Consider the following 16,320-nt stretch of genomic DNA (forward strand, 5'->3'; position numbering starts at 1 on the left):
ATGTTGCAGTGAGTAATGTGTTTATATTGAGAACAAATGACAAATTATCTGGGTTTGTGTTTAACAGGTCAACAAATCAGATCTGTGAGAGGATATTCAAAAGGAAACGTCAATATAAGCTTAAAATATGAGATGAAAGACAAGAACCATGTGAAAGTCTGTAAATATGGTAAAACAGATCAATGTTTTACTGTAATAAACACTAAAATAGCAGTAGAATGGAAATTCTCCGTTTATAATGACAGCTCTGCAGGACTCGTACTTCTGTTTATCAGAGATCTGAATGAGAACGACTCTGGAAAATACAGAATTACAGTCAAAGTTTCTGAAAACTACAGTTTCTTCTCTGAGTTTAATCTGGACATCAGCGACGGTGAGTTGCTTTCAGTCATTTATGCATATGTTTCTGTGTTAGAACTCATGAATATATTGTTTAATTTTAACATTAATGCAAATCTGACCGTTTATTCTTCATTTCATTTTTAAATGTCCAGTAACTGGACATCTGGACCCAGTTTTAAAGCAGCATTTTTAGTTTTCTGTGTGGTAATTTGCTATTACTGCAGCATTAGTGTGGTAATTCGGACAGAGTATTACAGTTTTTAACATTAGTACAGGTGTGGTCATCTGAATGCTGTAGAAGTGCAGCTTTTAGCACTGCTGTGAGTCCTTTTACCACACTTGTACTACAGTTTAACAGTGTTCATCAGTAACTCTGCTATACTGTATTATTCAGTGTGAAACCACAGGCTTCAGTTCTGGAAACTCAAACTAACAGCTCTCGATTCTCTGTCTGTGAGTCACCAAACATGAATTCTGGGTAATGAATGTGTGATAGACATCAGTAACAAGTATCATCAGAAAAGAGATGTCAAGTTCTGTGTGTGAAAAAAACATCCTTAAGAATTTTTTATTATTATTATTTTTTTTATTTTTTTTTATAACAAACAGCTCGCGATTCTGTTTTCTAAGTGTCTGTTTGTCAGCAAACATTCTGGGTAATGAATGTGTAAAAGACATCAGTAACACTTTAATAATTTACCGTTAGACACGTGATGTCAGGTTCTGTGCGTGAAAAAAGCAACCTTTAGAAATTCATAATTTTATTGTTTTATATACAGAAGTTCCAAAAGTATTTTTAGTGTGAAACCACAGGCTTCAGTTCTGGAAACTCAAACCATACAGTTTGTCACATTCTGTCTGTGTGTCAGCAAACATGAATTCTGGGGAGTGAATGTGTGATAGACATCAGTATCAAGAATCATGAGAATAGTGATATCAAGTTCTGTGTGAAAAAGCATTCTTTTTTTTATACAAATATTTCCAGGAACACCATCACCATCACCACCATCGGCAACATCATCATCAACATTATCATCACCATCTTCATCATCATCAACAACATCATCAACATCATCCTCATCATCTGCTTCTTCTGTCTCATCAGTCAAAACTGCACCGTTCACAGGCGTTTCCAGAACTTCTAGCATCCTATCAGCGTCTCCAAAAACATCAGCAGGTGTTCTTTTGCTGAAATACAAACATGTCATCCGTAGCTTTTGGAAGCAAATTATGTATAGTTAATACTTGCTTTACATATTGAGTTGAATATGTATTTTGGGCATGGGCTATCAAGACAACTGCAGTCTTTTGAGTGTCATTTAAGATTAATCAACTTCCACTGATTTCCATTCATCTTCATTGACGGGTTATAACTTAAGTTCACATAGTTCACCCAAAAATGAAAAATTCTATCATCATATACTCACCCTCCACTTGGTCCAAACCTGTATGAATATATTTTAGTTGTCGAATACAGAAGAAGATATTTTGAAGACTCTTGGTAACCAAACAGTTTCTGGTAGCCACTGAAAACAAATGTTGCTCTCTGAGATTGCGGTGCCAGATACGGTGCAGAACGATGAAGTGTTTAAATAATAACAGCCAATTGTTAAGCAACAAACAAATAAACAGGGCCTGCCTAAATAAATATTCACTTGCTTTGTACAGTGGCACAACAGCAGCGCCAGGCATCAGACCGGTGTTGGGGTGGAGCTTATAGCATCATTAAGGGTAGGTTAGTGATTGAGTGGGGTTGGTCATTTGTTAAGGTAGAGCTTATAGTTATGGTGAAGGGTTATAGTTATAGTCGGTGGTTAGTGGTCGTGTCAGGAGATGTTATGGTCAGCACCACCCTAACTTCCACTCTGATGCTGTTGGCCTGGCGTTGCTGTCCTCGGACGGCTGTGACGTGTGGTTCTGCAATTCTGCTGTTAGATATATCTCGATACGAACATGAATGAACCGAGCAATTGACTCGAAATGTTTATGATTTCTCATGGTCTATGTAAAAGGTGAGTTGATTAAGATGAGTTTATTCAACGTATATTATTTAGTTTATAAAACATAGTAGCACTGCATATTGATTGATTATATGAACAAACTGGTGAATCGTTTTTTGATCCGGTTCATTAAAATTAACTGTCCTAAAGAATTAGCTAAAAAAAAGAAGGAAAAATAATCCCATCACTAATATGTGAAACATAAAAAACTGTGAACCCAGTATCATGGTCTGGCCAATCCTATGTCAAACGTCAAGCTCCGTCCATGATCTGTTTGATATTTAGCTCAGATTATCAGATTATTTCTCCTGTGTTTTCAGGCTCTTCTCTGATCGTTCCTCTGGTTTTGGTTCCTCTGGTTCTGATCATCGCTGGACTCTTATTAGTGTTTCTCTGTAAGAAGCGTCATTCTCGAGGTAAAACTCATTATTAACTTTTTTAAATGCAGAAACTCCTTTTATAATGAGATTAAAAGATAGGGCCCAATTTTAAGGATCTAAGCGTATGGTCAAAAGCACACGGCGCAAGTGCACTTAGGGTGTGTCCGAATCCACTTTTGCTAGTTTAACGACAGGAAAAATGGTCGGTGCGCCCGGTGCATGGTCTAAAAGGGTTGTCCATTTCAGTTTCCTCAAAATAGCAATGCGCCTGAACACTCCTCGTTTTCAGACCAGCAGCCCATGGGCGCACAAATCAGTACAAATTAAATAGCAAATAAGGTTCTAAGACGGATAAGGGCCGGAAATGTAAATGAGAACTGCGTCAGGCTGAAACTAGCAAACAATACTTGCGTCACGTCTGGTGCCGCATTGCGAGGGGTGTATAGATTTCTTGATTTGTTTTCCCACTTTCTGTCGCCACCTATAGGCTGCAATAAGACACAAGCAAAAGACAGATATTTGATGTGTGAAAACATTTACACAAGACACCAGTTGACATTTGATATGCAGTAATGTCATTAATTTAGGATGGTTGTTATTGGCAGGTGGTGATTCGTCGTCTCAGACTGGACCAGGAAAACATGAAGTGGTGAGTCCAGTTACTGTATAAAATAATAAAATAGGTCTTCAGAGAGGTAAAACATGTATCTGTCTCTCCTCAGGTTTCTCACACTGGTTGCGCTCACAAAGAATTACCGACAAACCCCTCTGATTCTTCTGACACTGTTTATGCCACTGCCCAATTACCCACAAACCCCTCTGATTCTTCTAACACTGATTATGCCACTGCCCAATTACCCACAAGCTGCATCACATCTTCTGAGGATCTGAATTACGCAGTGGTGAATTTCCACAAGAAATCTGACTGTCCTGACAGTGTCAGTTTCAGGAATAATCAGGATTACAGTGAATACGCTGCTGTCAATCATCTCACTGCTTGATGAGCCACAGCAGAGGGTATAAATGAGCTGAATGTTTTGTTTTGGGGATTAGGCTTCCATGTTTGGCATTTGTGTTATTTTTGTGATGCTCTTCTGCTGTATATTTCAGGCTTACAGTATTCTTGCGAATCAGACTTTTGACTGTTGGGATACAGGTTCAATGTTATAAAGCTCATAGACTTTAGCAAATACAGCAACTATTGTTTTTTTTCTCAGCGCTCATTTTAACAACCTGATAATAATTTAAAACCCCAGATGAGTTTGTAATATGATAATCATCGACTAATGAAAGAAAAAAAAACAGCTTCTGACCATTTGAGAGTGCCTGATGTCTCTTTAGTTTTTCTTCCAATGTTTATTTCATAAAATTGACTCCCCACTGATGTAATAAAAATATTTTGAACATTTTGCTTCTTCCAAAGATCTTGCTTTGAGTTCAGTAAAACCTGTGAACCATGTGAAAAATCTGTTTGATTATATAAGTTACACAATTTCTGTGTATGTTGTACTATATTCATTTGATATATATTAACCACGATTAGAGCTTAATAAACTTATCTTTGCATCTAACCCACATGTTTATTAGATCCAAAACCCACTAAATTACTGAAAGAGTTGTTACCTGTAGCAGAAGAGCCTCTTCTCAATAGTATTAACTCTTTATGTTCCAAGATCGTTCAAGCTGGCAGTTAGTAAGCCTCCTATAAAGAAATCACAATTAGATCCAAATGAATTAGCAAATTACAGACCTATTTCAAATCTTCCATTTATTTTTAAAATACTAGAAAAAGTTGTGTCCCCACAACTGTGCTCCTTCTTGCAAAAAAAAAATAAATATATATATATATATATATATATGGAAAATTTCAGTCCGGATTCAGGCCCCATTATAGAACAGAAACTGTGCAAAAGACCTAGTTTACTGGATCTTAGTGCTGCGTTCGACAAATAGATCAAACACTCGACTACAAAATTACACTGGTATTCAGGGACAGGCAATAAGTTGGTTTAGATCGTACCTATCAGACCATTACTATTTAGACAGGGGAAAATCTAAGATGAAGCCAGTAAAAAATGGAGTGCCACAAGGCTCTGTGTTAGGCCCTCTGCTATTTCCAATATACATGCTGCAACTTGGTAATATTATAAGAAAACATAGAATTAGTTTCCTCTGTTATGCCGATGATACTCAGTTTATGATCTAGAAAAGTTAGTTCATGCATTCATGACATCTAGACTAGATTACTATGCATTACTAGCTGGTTGTTCTGCATCCTCAATAAACAAGATACAATTAGTCCAAATCAGCTGCTCTCTTACTAGGTCAAGAAAATATGATCATATAACACCTATTTTATCATCTCTACTAAGTTCCATATCAATTATAAAGTATACTGACCTATAAGGCCCTAAACGGTTTAGCTCCTGTGTATTTAACCAATCTGCTTTCGCCCTACAATCCAGCATGTTCTTTAAGATCACTAAACTCTGGGCTGTTGATAGTAGTCCAACCAAAGGAGGGAGAACATTTTCTCATTTGGCTTCCTGAAATGCATAACTTGGACACAGTCACCTCTGATAAACGAGTATCTACTCACAAATCTGGTAACTGATTGGACCTTATTTACACACGCTACTGCTCCATTGACCATACACTGGTCACTCCGCTGCACACCTCAGATCACTCCCTCCTCACTCTCCACCTCACCCTGCCTCAGAACACAACACACACTCCACCACAGGTCACCTTTCGGCGAAACCTACTCAATCCCTCCTCTCTTCCTTCTCTGCTAATATCTCTACTGCTAAAATGACTTACTATCACAACAAAATTAACAATTCTTCTGACTCTCGCATGCTTTTCAAAACCTTCTCCTCTCTTCTCAACCCTCCTCCTCCTTCATCAACCCTAACAGCTGACGATTTTGCCACATTCTCAGTTTCCGCTGGCATCAAATTCAAGTCACTGACGTTTGCCTACAGAACAACCACTGCCTCTGCTCCCTTTTACCTAAACGTATTACTTCAGACTTTTGTGCCATCCAGAAACTTGCGATCTGCAAGCAAACGTCGTCTTGTGGTGCATCATCTCAAAGAGGTACAAAATATCTTTCTCTGTCTTTACCTCGACTGTTCCCTGCTGGTGGAATGTTCTGCCTACCTCAACCAGATCTGCTGAGTCCGTAACCATTTTCAAGAAGCGGCTGATGACACATCTTTTTCGGCAGCACTTGATCCAGTAATACTAACACTTTCTCTACTATTCTACGTATTATTAAAATAATAATAATAATAATAATAATTACATGTACTGCGTTAGATTAAACTGAGAAGGGTCATAGCACTTGCATATTGATGTCCTACTGTTAGTTTAACTGCTTCTTTTGTTCTCATTTGTAAGTCGCTTTGGATAAAAGCGTCTGCTAATAAATGTAAATAACAGATCATTCTAAATTAAAATGTAGACATAGATCTTATGTATAGCTGCTTTGAAGGAATGTATATTGTTAAAAGCGCTATACAAATAAATGTGAATTAAATTGAATTAGTGCTTGTGTGGTTAACATGAGAACTGCTGCTGCTTGCGTGTGTGTCCACTAGATGTCACTGTCCATTTCTAGTCTTTTAGATTCTAGTCTTGTCTTCTTCATGAGGCCTCTCAAAGGTTTAATTTGTTGCTGGTATTCATACTTTTAGACATAGAAATGTCCCAAATCTGTCACAAAATGTTTTTACTGACACACAATACAAGCACAAATCTATCTGACATGTTGAAGTTTCTTACATTCATTATAATTTCTGCATAAAAACAAGACGCACGTCAAAATCAGCTACTGTATCTTCAGCCAGATGGCGCTCTTTCTCAGTTTAATCTAGCACAGAGTCAAAGGAGAACTATCTATATGATGTCATACTAAAAAAAAAGAAAGTATGTTCTCTTCATTCTGCATAAAGAAGACTGAACTCAACTCACAATGAAGATCCTTATGTTTATGTCTGCTGATCAATCTTTATATGTGAATAATTAACAAAAGTTGTACGGGTTTGGAACAACACGAGGGTGAGTAAATGATGACAGAATTTTATTTGTTGGGGTGAATTTTCACTTTAAACTGTCATCAGTGATGCTGAAGTTTGATTGACAGCTGCTGTCCGTGGTGCTGAATCCAGAACTGCCTGTTAAAGTGACAGAAGCATCAATCAGACTCAGACTTCAGCTGATGATCCTCTGAATGAGATGTTCAGATCTGAAGACATCTGAAGACTTCTTAGAGCAAAACAAGTTACACAACTTATGGAAGTTCATATGACAACAGTTGTATTTAGAAAAATGTAAGCGTATGAAATTATTTTTATAGGCACAATGTATTTTTCCTGCAGGTCATGTCTGTTTCTCACAGCTGATAGAGATGTCAAAACCTCAAAGTATAAATGTCAAAACAAAAGTATCAGATGCATTTTCGATTTCCCAGAGAGAGAGGAAGATAACGCTATGTAATAAAGACATGAATGCACTCAAGATGTTCTCTGAGTTGATCAGCCTTTGTATCTCAACATTTCCTGATGTGTGAATTATGTTTTGTGGTATATTTTGAACTATATGTTGTTTCTATAATTTAACAAACACACAGAAACACACATGCACTGATGCACACACGCACACACACACAGTTCTGCTTATTGTTATTGGTTTTATTTACATATTTTTTAAAATAATTTATGATTCTAAAGTTAATCATTTTTTACATTTGATTGATTTAATATAATATTTTATGAATACAACCTCTCTAAAGTTTTTTTTTTTTTTTTTTTTGTGTGTGTTTTAGTGTATATCAAAAAACGTTGTGATAGAAGCAGTCGGTCACATCCAGAAAAGAAAAAAATATGGATCTCTATGTCCCTCTGCTGGATATATATGGTCACAACACTATTTCTATAACTAAATCATACAGGCCTTTTTCTAACCAGCAGAAATCAGCCTCTAACACCTAGATCAATATCCAGAAGCCACTCATATTTAATTTAGATCATCATTAAAGTGATTTTTTTCATAAAAATAGAATATTTTATATGCAAGCTAATGGTGTAGTTGAGGAATTCTGTGGTAAATTGGTAAAAAAAAAAAAAAACTTCATGTCTTCCAAAACATAGAAAAAAAAGTAGAAGAAAAGAAAAGAAATATAATTTTTCTTACAATCGCTCTATAAATGTTTGCGGTCGCACTGACCCTTGTAAGTTTACATAGACACCTATAGACACCTTACATAAATATACTGTCGCCCTCTAGAGGAAGATTTGAATAATGCAGATTAATTATGTTCAGTGTCAGTTGTCCTTCAATAGAGAAGATGAAGCCTGTATGAGCTCTCAGTCTCAGACACTGTAACCTCCACTAGGTGGCGCTCTTTCAGTGTGATTAATGTAATATTCAGTCAGTGCTGATGGTGGGAGGAGCCAGTAAAGCTGATCATTACTGATAAAGAGCTGTAGAAAGAGGAAGGAACTAAAGCAGACAGATGTAGAGACAGAGAGATTCACACAGAGAACATTCAGCATAAAGAAGACTGAACTCAACTCACAATGAAGATCCTCCTCATCTTCTTCACTTTCTCCCTGATCTCAGGTCAGAGCTTTTCTCTTTCATCACTGCAGTAATGATGCTGTTTTCTGTTCATAAGGTTTCTGATCACAGTATCAATCTGATTGACAGGTGCAGTGAGATGCGTCAGTGTCACTGGATATTCTGGAGGAAGTCTTCTTGTTGATTCTGGGAAACTTTGGTTCAGTAACTCCGCTAAATACATGGTTAAACATGACCCATGGAGAACCATAATAAATTACAAGAAACACAATGAATGGACTGGTGAAGGAAGATTTATTCTTTTTCGCAACAAATATGGAAACCTCATGATATTTATCATAGAATTGAACACAAAGGATACTGGAAAATACAGAATCAGGGTTCTTGACAAATGGTATTTAGATCTAACTTTGAATGTGATAAAAGGTGAGTAATTCAAGTGTGTAATGAAAATCCTCATTTTAAATGTATGGATAATTGTGGAGTTTATTTCTTTATTATGTGATTCATGAGATTATTATAATTACAGATTCATGTTGTAAAGGGTCAAAGACAGTTTTGGCAAATGGTGGAGAAACTGCCACCTTCAGCTGTGAATATTCACATAATCATATTAATGATGCAAAAGCCATGTTCAAAGAACGACAAAACTCCATTGAAAAGTTGATACACGCCACTGACACATTGAATAAGGAAGGAAGATTTAGTATTTATGATGACAGACATATAAACTTCTTCACCGTGAGAATTACTGATGTGACTCCAGATGATGGAGGAGTTTATTTATGTGGAGTTTGGATCAACAGACTCTTCTACTCCATTAGTGCTAAAGTTAATCTGCACATTATGAGTGAGTAGAACAAACTCTCAGTGTCATCTAAGTTGATATATCAGTATTTTCTTATTCAGTATTTGCTAGATGTTGCATTCGATGAAGACTGATTCAGTCAGATATTTGTGATTGACAGCTAAAGTGGGCGTGTCTAGAGCGACTGGCCACTCAGGAGGTCGTATGATGATCAAGTGTGAACATCCTCAACACAAAACCAAGCCAAAATACATCTGTAAAGAATCAGATGGATGTTCAGAGAGGAAGAATCCAGGAGTTCAGGATGAATGGATGGAGAATGGAGATGTTTCTTTATATGACGACACCAGAGCAGGAGTCTTGATGGTGTTTTTTAGAGAGCTGAAAGCTGCAGATGCAGGAACATACAGATGTGGAGTGAATGTGTCTCACTATACTGAGAGCTTCACTGAACTTCAGCTGGACGTCAGAGACGGTGAGGAACTGGATATACTTTATCATTTATATAAAGTATTTGTTCTGATCTTTATGTAAACTTGTCCTGGTTTAAAGGTGCAAAATATCCAAAGATGGAGTCTGAATCTGCTCATCTTGGTGAAGAAGTCAACATCACCTGTCAGATCCCAGAGGAACATAAAATTCATTTCTGCAAAGAGGATGATAATCACATCTGTCAAAACATCAGCACATCTGCAGTGACAGAAATGAGTCATTCATCTGAGAGAAATGAAGAGAGAGTTTTTACAGTGAGCATCAGTAATGTGAGCGTGAGAGATGCTGGAGTTTACTGGTGTGGAGCAGAAACCAGAGACACACATTTGACTTTCATCTCCCTGACCACCAAAATTCACCTCAACCTCTTCAGTGAGTGAATTCAGATGATTTCATTGTAGTAAATACCGTATACTCAGAATCATGTGTGTTAAATGTCTGTGTTTGTTTGCAGTGGCTCCAGTAGTGAGACGTGAAGGAGAATCTGCTGAGATCTTCTGCCCTTATGATTCAATCTATAAATCAAAGTCAAAGTCTCTCTGTAAGGGGAAGTGCTCCACTAGAGATAGAAATACTCTCAATGAGACTGTGAGAGAAGAGAAAGAGACCAAGACTGACAGATTGACTCTGAATGATGACGTCACTGCAAGTGTCTTCACTGGGACCATCACTGGACTGACAGCAGAGGATGCTGGGAAATACTGGTGTGCAGTGACATTAGAGAGAGACGTGAATTATATTTACACTCATCTGATCGTCATCATGAACGAGGGTGAGGAAGATTTATACATCTGAATATGTGAAACTATGGCTGTGAATTGATGTTCTTATATTTCTAATATTTCCAGAGCTGAACTTGACTAAGTATGAAGGAGACGACGTGTCAATCCAGTGCAAACATCATGATGAACATCAGAAATGCTTCTGCAAAGCACATGAACCCTCCATGTGTGTGAAGGATGGAGTTTCATTGGAGACGATCAGAGATGATCGATTCTCTTTCAGTGATGAAGCTTCTACTGGAGTCTTTACTGTAAACATCACTGATCTGAGAGAAGAGGATTCTGGGATATACTGGTGTGGATCTCACATCATCACTAAAGTCAACCTCACTGTTAATATGGGTAAGTCCCTGATCTTTTTGAAGATTTATACTAATAATATAGGTTCCCTTTCTAAACGTTTACTCGTACTCCGTAGATGGCATGGGGAAAACTCCCATTTCTCGGGCTCATATTCGCCATAGGAATCAGATTTATTCTCCTTTAGTGACAAACTTACCTCGTTAATTCTCCTCCTCGCCGTTGAAAAAGTCAGGCAGTGGAACGAGTGCTCTCCTGCAATCAGGCAGACCAGCAACCAGCAGACTTTGATCAGCGTGTGTTCCAGCCAGCTGATTTCAACATCTCCCCTGTGGCAATCCGTCGAGTATATTAAAAGAGTTAAAACACTCCACCTCTGCTACAACGAGTTGCCAGAAAAACCAGGAAGGTAAAGGGGAGGTTTTAAGTCTCGCTGCGGCCGCACCACCCTCCAAAAGTCTTGAGTGTTCCTTCAAACACCCTTTTCACTTTTACAAAGTGCATGGATTCAGCACTTTTCCCCCTGAGACAGAAGAGGATGCACATCCTGAATCAACTCGACGGCTGGCCCATCTTGGCTTAGTCATAGGAGGAATTAATTTCTCACTAATATGTGCTCCTCAGCCATTTGAAATGCCTAGGACTCAGAACCCACGAGCGCGCTCAGACTGTTCAGCGGCTCGCCATTTCGTTCAGAGCAGGTTTTTCTGGCCCTGAAAACCTTCCTTTCAGACCTAATAGGACACTACATCCTAGTCCGGTCGGATAACATGGCGGTAGTGTCCTACATAAACCACCAAGGTGGCCTCAAGTTGTGGCATCTGGACAGACTAGCCCGACACCTTCTATTATGGGCCTTACGCAACCTGCGAGCGTTGCATGTGCCGGGCAGACTGAACCAACAGACATGCTGTGCCGGTAAAATGTGTTCCCAGTGGAATGCTCCTTCCATGCCAAGACGATTCAAACAATCTGTAGCATCTTCGGCAAGACAGAGGTCGACCCCAATATCCTATAATGGCCCAGCCTCTCCCTTTATGCCTTTCCCCCGGTCGCGCTGCTCCCTCAGGTCATCAAATGGATCAGGGAAGACTGGCATGCCGTCATTCTGGTGGCCCCTCTCTGGCGGACACATGCTTAGTTCCCCGAGTTGATTCAGCTGCCTGCAGCAGCCCCATGGCAAATTCCCCTGAAGAAAGGGTGGGGAATGACGAATGGGACAAACTATGGCATCCCTGACCCACGATGTGGGCCCTCCACGTATGGCCCCTAAACGGGAACATAAGGACCTCTCAGCGAGAGTGCTGAATACTATCTCAGAGGCTAGAGCTCTGTCCATGAGATGTCTCTATGCTCTTAAGTGGTCTGTTTTCTCTGACTGGTGTCCAGTCCGGAACCAGGACCCTTTATCATGCGAAGTACTTCTCGTACTTTCCTTCCTACAAGAGCTAAGGGACACGGGCCACACCCCCTCCACGCTCAAGGTCTATGTGGCGGCCATTGCAGCACACCATGCTCCTGTGGTCGGCCAGTCTCAGGGTAGCAGTGACCTGGTCGTTTGCTTTCTGAAAGGGGCAAGGAGGCTCAATCCACCTCGTCCTCTTACCATACCCTCTTAGGATCTATCTACGGTCCTTAGGGCCCTCAAAGTGCCTCCTTTTGAGCCGCTACAGTCAGCCAAGCTCCAGCCACTTAAGACTGCACTGCTGTTAGCATTAGCATCGGTCAAGCGAGTGGGCGACATGCAAGCTTCATTGCTTCCTGCCTCGAGTTTGGGCCTAACCACCTTATGGTTGTCCTCAAGCCAAGGCATCAGAAGGCCTCAAGACGTGCCCAAAGTGCTCTCTACTCCGTTCAGAGCACAAGTTATTACGCTGTCCACTCTTCCCGATTCGGAAGACGAGCGTCAACTTTCCTTACTCTGCCCTGTTCGGACCTTAAGAGTATATATACAGCACTCTGCCCATTTCAGACAGTTAAAGCAGCTCTTTGTATGCTTCAGTGGCCGCACCAAAGGGCTTCCAGTCACGAAGCAGAGACTATCCCGCTGGATAGTGGATATCACGTTGGCTTACGCTTTCGGTGGGCCTTCAATGCCACATCGGCGTCAGAGCGCACTCCACCAGAGGTGTGACCTCTTCCTGGGCGTGGTCCAGGGGTGGGTCTATTGGTGACATCTGTGTGGCGGCCGGCACAAATCCTCTCTGTCTAGTTGGAGTTGACCTCAGATTGAGCTCAACACACTATTACCTCTCCGGATTCTCCGACCACAGTCCGAGCCCCTCTTTTGCTGGGAATCATTTGCCCTTCCCTAGCCCTACTGCCTAGGGACCCTTACCCAAGCATCCCAGGCTAGGGCCATAAAACATGTCGTTCTGCTTACATAGCACACCGTGATTAGATTGGTTTCCCGTAGCGTCTAGCAAAGACACAATACGAGTAAAGGTTTTGAAAGGGAAAGTCTCGGTTACTTGCGTAACCCTGGTTACCTGAGAAAATGGAAACTATTATTGTGTAGACGGCCTTGGTATGTCATTTCATACATTCATCGTATGACGTTCATCGCTTCAGTCGAATTAAACCTGATACCTATGGAGAATATGAGCTGCTTTTATAGCCCCTGCCCCTTTAGGCGGGTTATGCGCTCTCTCAGCGGGATGCGCCGCGATTGGCTTGCGCAGACACGCTGCTTTGCCATAGGTTCATGCAGTACCCATTGCCCAGCCAATAGGCGCTTTGTTATGGCTGTACAGTGGCACTGTGTTTTTGAATTAAAGGATTAAAAATTTGGAGAAAAAGCAGTTTTCCCCATAGCATCTAGCAAAGACGCAATACTTGTTTCCTCAGGGAACCGATGTTACGTAAGTAACTGAGACATTATTTATGACTTTTTCACAATTTTTGATAGTTATATAATGATATCTTATGCACATTCTCATATAAATCTTTCTATAGGACAATTATAGGCCTAACATAGCATATTGAATATTCTTTGTTTTGTTTTTTTGTTATGTACATGAAACGGTCTCTAGTTGTGATATAGAAATGTATCAATGGTAGTAAAGTAAAAGCCGTGCGTGTAAACCTCACTCCCCTGACCTCAAGAGGCGCACAAGTGACAGCCGCTAAAGACTGCAGATATCTATATATTTTTTTCAATTTTTTTATCTATATATATATACAGTATATATATATATTTTTTTTTTACATTTATCTATATACAGTATATATACATATATTTTTTTTTTCATACATGTGATTACGTCCCCGTTTCTCCGTAATGTGTTTGTGTGTTTTCAGATTTCTCTTTGAACAACATTGTTTCTTTGTGTTTGACTCTGCTGCTGATTGGAGGATTCACTTTGACTGAGTGTTTATTAAGATGAGGTGATGCTGTCCTTCACACACACACACACACACACACACACACACACACACACACACACACACACACACACACACGCACACACACACACACGCACACACACACACACAGTCAGATGTCAGATGCATCTCACTGTTGTTCATCGCTGATGTTGTGTTGAGATCTTAAGGATGATCTCATCATCGGAAGAGACACAGTGAAACAGTGAGTCTGGGTCTTCATTCACTGAAGTTCTTGTGTGTTTTATTTGTAAGTTTCATTCTGCACATCATGTTTTTCTCTTTTTATTCTCAGATCGCATATTCTTGAACAGATTCATGAGTAGATCCACTTTATTCCTCTACTCACCTTCCCACAATCCCCTCTGATGGCTTTACATCTGTGGATGTGCGATTTATAGACAAACAGTTTGTTTGACAAGGCCTTGATTTTAACCATTATTATTAGTATTATCAGTTTTTTATTATTAAAAGTGTTTCAAAATAAAAGAAAAATGCTTTGAATATCTTTTTGTCATGAGCTGTTTCATGAACTCTGTGGTGTTTGTGTTTGCGTAATGAACAGGCCATTTTCCGACCATCTCAAAGCCACAGAGAACAGGTGAAGGTTCAACTAGCTCTAATTTTAGTTTTTTTCTATGAACAAACTGACGTATTCAGGAAACCCACAGAGAGACACATGAGACTGAACCGAGAGAGATGAACAGAAGACAATAAAGAGCTGATCGTTCAGTAATTCACCTTCAACATTTACTGTGTTTAATGAGGAAAAGGCTGAAAAATGTTTAAGGTTTACAAATGATCCATGTGTGGTTTAAAAATTGTACTTTTAAAAACTGATCAAATTAAATAAATACAATGAGCCACAAATCAATGACAGAATATCTGTAAACATCCTATAATTGTTGAAAGAGTGGAAACCACGTTCACGGTGAATCATAATTTTAAATCATAAAAAATACTTTATGCATATATATATTGAGTTCAACACATTACTCTTAAACTTCAAAATGACTATTATCTAATAGATTAAAGTAGATTCTACATGATCTAGAGGGAGTGTGAGTTGGTTTGCTGTGTTGAAATGTGTTTGTAAGGTTTTGCAGGATATATGTGGTCAGTGAGCTGAAGAGAAACGGTTTCTCTTGTGGTTTTCAGCTTGTGGTTTTCTTTGGCTCTTGCTCTTTATATTCTTTTACTCGAACCGAGATGCGCTTCAGGCTCTTGTGTATGTCATAAAAACAGGAAATGGTTTCTGTAGAAACGATGGACACACACTTTCCACTCCTTAAAGAGATGCTGTGAATTTGTGTAGTATTATCAAAAATATTTGTATTCAGGTTGTTTGAAATATAGATATCACAAATACTTCTGTTGAATGTGGAATGACTTTGGATTTGACAGTATCAAAGGGAAGCACAAGATCAGTGTGTGTTATAAAATGTATTGGTGTTCAAATGTAATTTTCCCCTGCTGGATTTAGTCTCTGGTAAAGAGTTATTTTTTTATTTAATTTTTATTAGCTTTGTTATTGGATTAGTCTTTTATTAATCTAGTTATTAAATAAATAAAGTCTCTTTGAATCTCTTTAGAGTTTGTGTTTGTAATTTCATGTTCGTCCTGTTCATCAGATGAGTCATTTAAACCTTCTGCTCCATCTAGTGGTAAATGTAATAACCTCCGTGAAGTTGGCACCCCATAAAATGAAAAGACTAAAGAAAGACTTTAAATGTCTGTAAGGTGTTACAAGTATGTAGAAAACTTAAGACACTACACAATTTAAAAAATAAAATAAAAAAAATAAATATTGGTTGTTTTATTTTATTTTAATACAAAATTAAAGCATCAGTCACGCGTAGCCTACAGCCAGAGTAGTGGCAGTACATTACATATCATTATGCATTAGTGATTATATAAAGACCAAATGTCAATATCTAGCACAAATCTAGACTAAAACATTCCCATATCTAAAGAAAAGAACAATGACAGCAGCGGCCCTGTGCGTGCACAAGCCAGACAGGTTTGTAGACGAGATGGATGGACAGTTATGTTACTGTACTTAAAAAGTTTTTTTTTTTTTTTTTTTTATGTTTAAGAGGGGATTGTAGTTTCAATGTTTCTTTCAACGGCACAAACCATAGCAGAAACGAACGACACCGGTTTGGTGCGATTTAGATGAGGTGGGGTGGAGAGTGACGTCACAGCTCCCGAATTAAATTAGTTATCTCTAAAGGAGGTGATATAGATAC

At 38.9% G+C, this 16,320-nt stretch overlaps 2 protein-coding genes across 2 annotated transcripts in view; both read left to right on the forward strand.

Annotated features, from left to right (window-relative positions):
• Positions 1-4,130, forward strand: part of LOC309493716 (polymeric immunoglobulin receptor-like) — a 223,154-nt gene extending 219,024 nt beyond the window's left edge. Inside the window, exons 7-10 of the mRNA XM_082162926.1 lie at positions 1,328-1,519; positions 2,663-2,758; positions 3,328-3,371; positions 3,445-4,130. Of these exons, the coding sequence (XP_082019052.1) occupies positions 1,328-1,519; positions 2,663-2,758; positions 3,328-3,371; positions 3,445-3,723 (611 nt within the window). The 3' untranslated portion in view covers positions 3,724-4,130. The remainder of the gene's footprint in view (positions 1-1,327; positions 1,520-2,662; positions 2,759-3,327; positions 3,372-3,444) is intronic.
• Positions 4,131-8,257: 4,127 nt separating this feature from the next.
• On the forward strand, positions 8,258-14,577 carry LOC309493684 (polymeric immunoglobulin receptor-like). Its single transcript, XM_082162881.1, has 9 exons — positions 8,258-8,347; positions 8,435-8,731; positions 8,835-9,155; positions 9,274-9,588; positions 9,666-9,977; positions 10,060-10,377; positions 10,454-10,729; positions 13,988-14,074; positions 14,195-14,577. The coding sequence occupies exons 1-8, from the start codon at positions 8,305-8,307 to the stop codon at positions 14,071-14,073; spliced, it is 1,968 nt and encodes a 655-aa protein (XP_082019007.1). The 5' UTR covers positions 8,258-8,304; the 3' UTR covers position 14,074; positions 14,195-14,577.
• Positions 14,578-16,320: the final 1,743 nt, after the last annotated feature.

Source organism: Leuciscus leuciscus, assembly GCF_965113295.1.
Source record: "Leuciscus leuciscus genome assembly, chromosome: 3".
NCBI classification, from domain to species: domain Eukaryota; kingdom Metazoa; phylum Chordata; class Actinopteri; order Cypriniformes; family Leuciscidae; genus Leuciscus; species Leuciscus leuciscus.

Bases quoted from the DNA above. Each gene is read 5' to 3' on its own strand.
- LOC309493684 (XM_082162881.1), top strand. From the start codon at position 8,305: ATGAAGATCCTCCTCATCTTCTTCACTTTCTCCCTGATCTCAG. The intron at 8,732-8,834 runs GTGAGTAATTCA...TTATAATTACAG, and splicing joins AACTTTGAATGTGATAAAAG to ATTCATGTTGTAAAGGGTCA. The intron at 9,156-9,273 runs GTGAGTAGAACA...TGTGATTGACAG, and splicing joins AGTTAATCTGCACATTATGA to CTAAAGTGGGCGTGTCTAGA.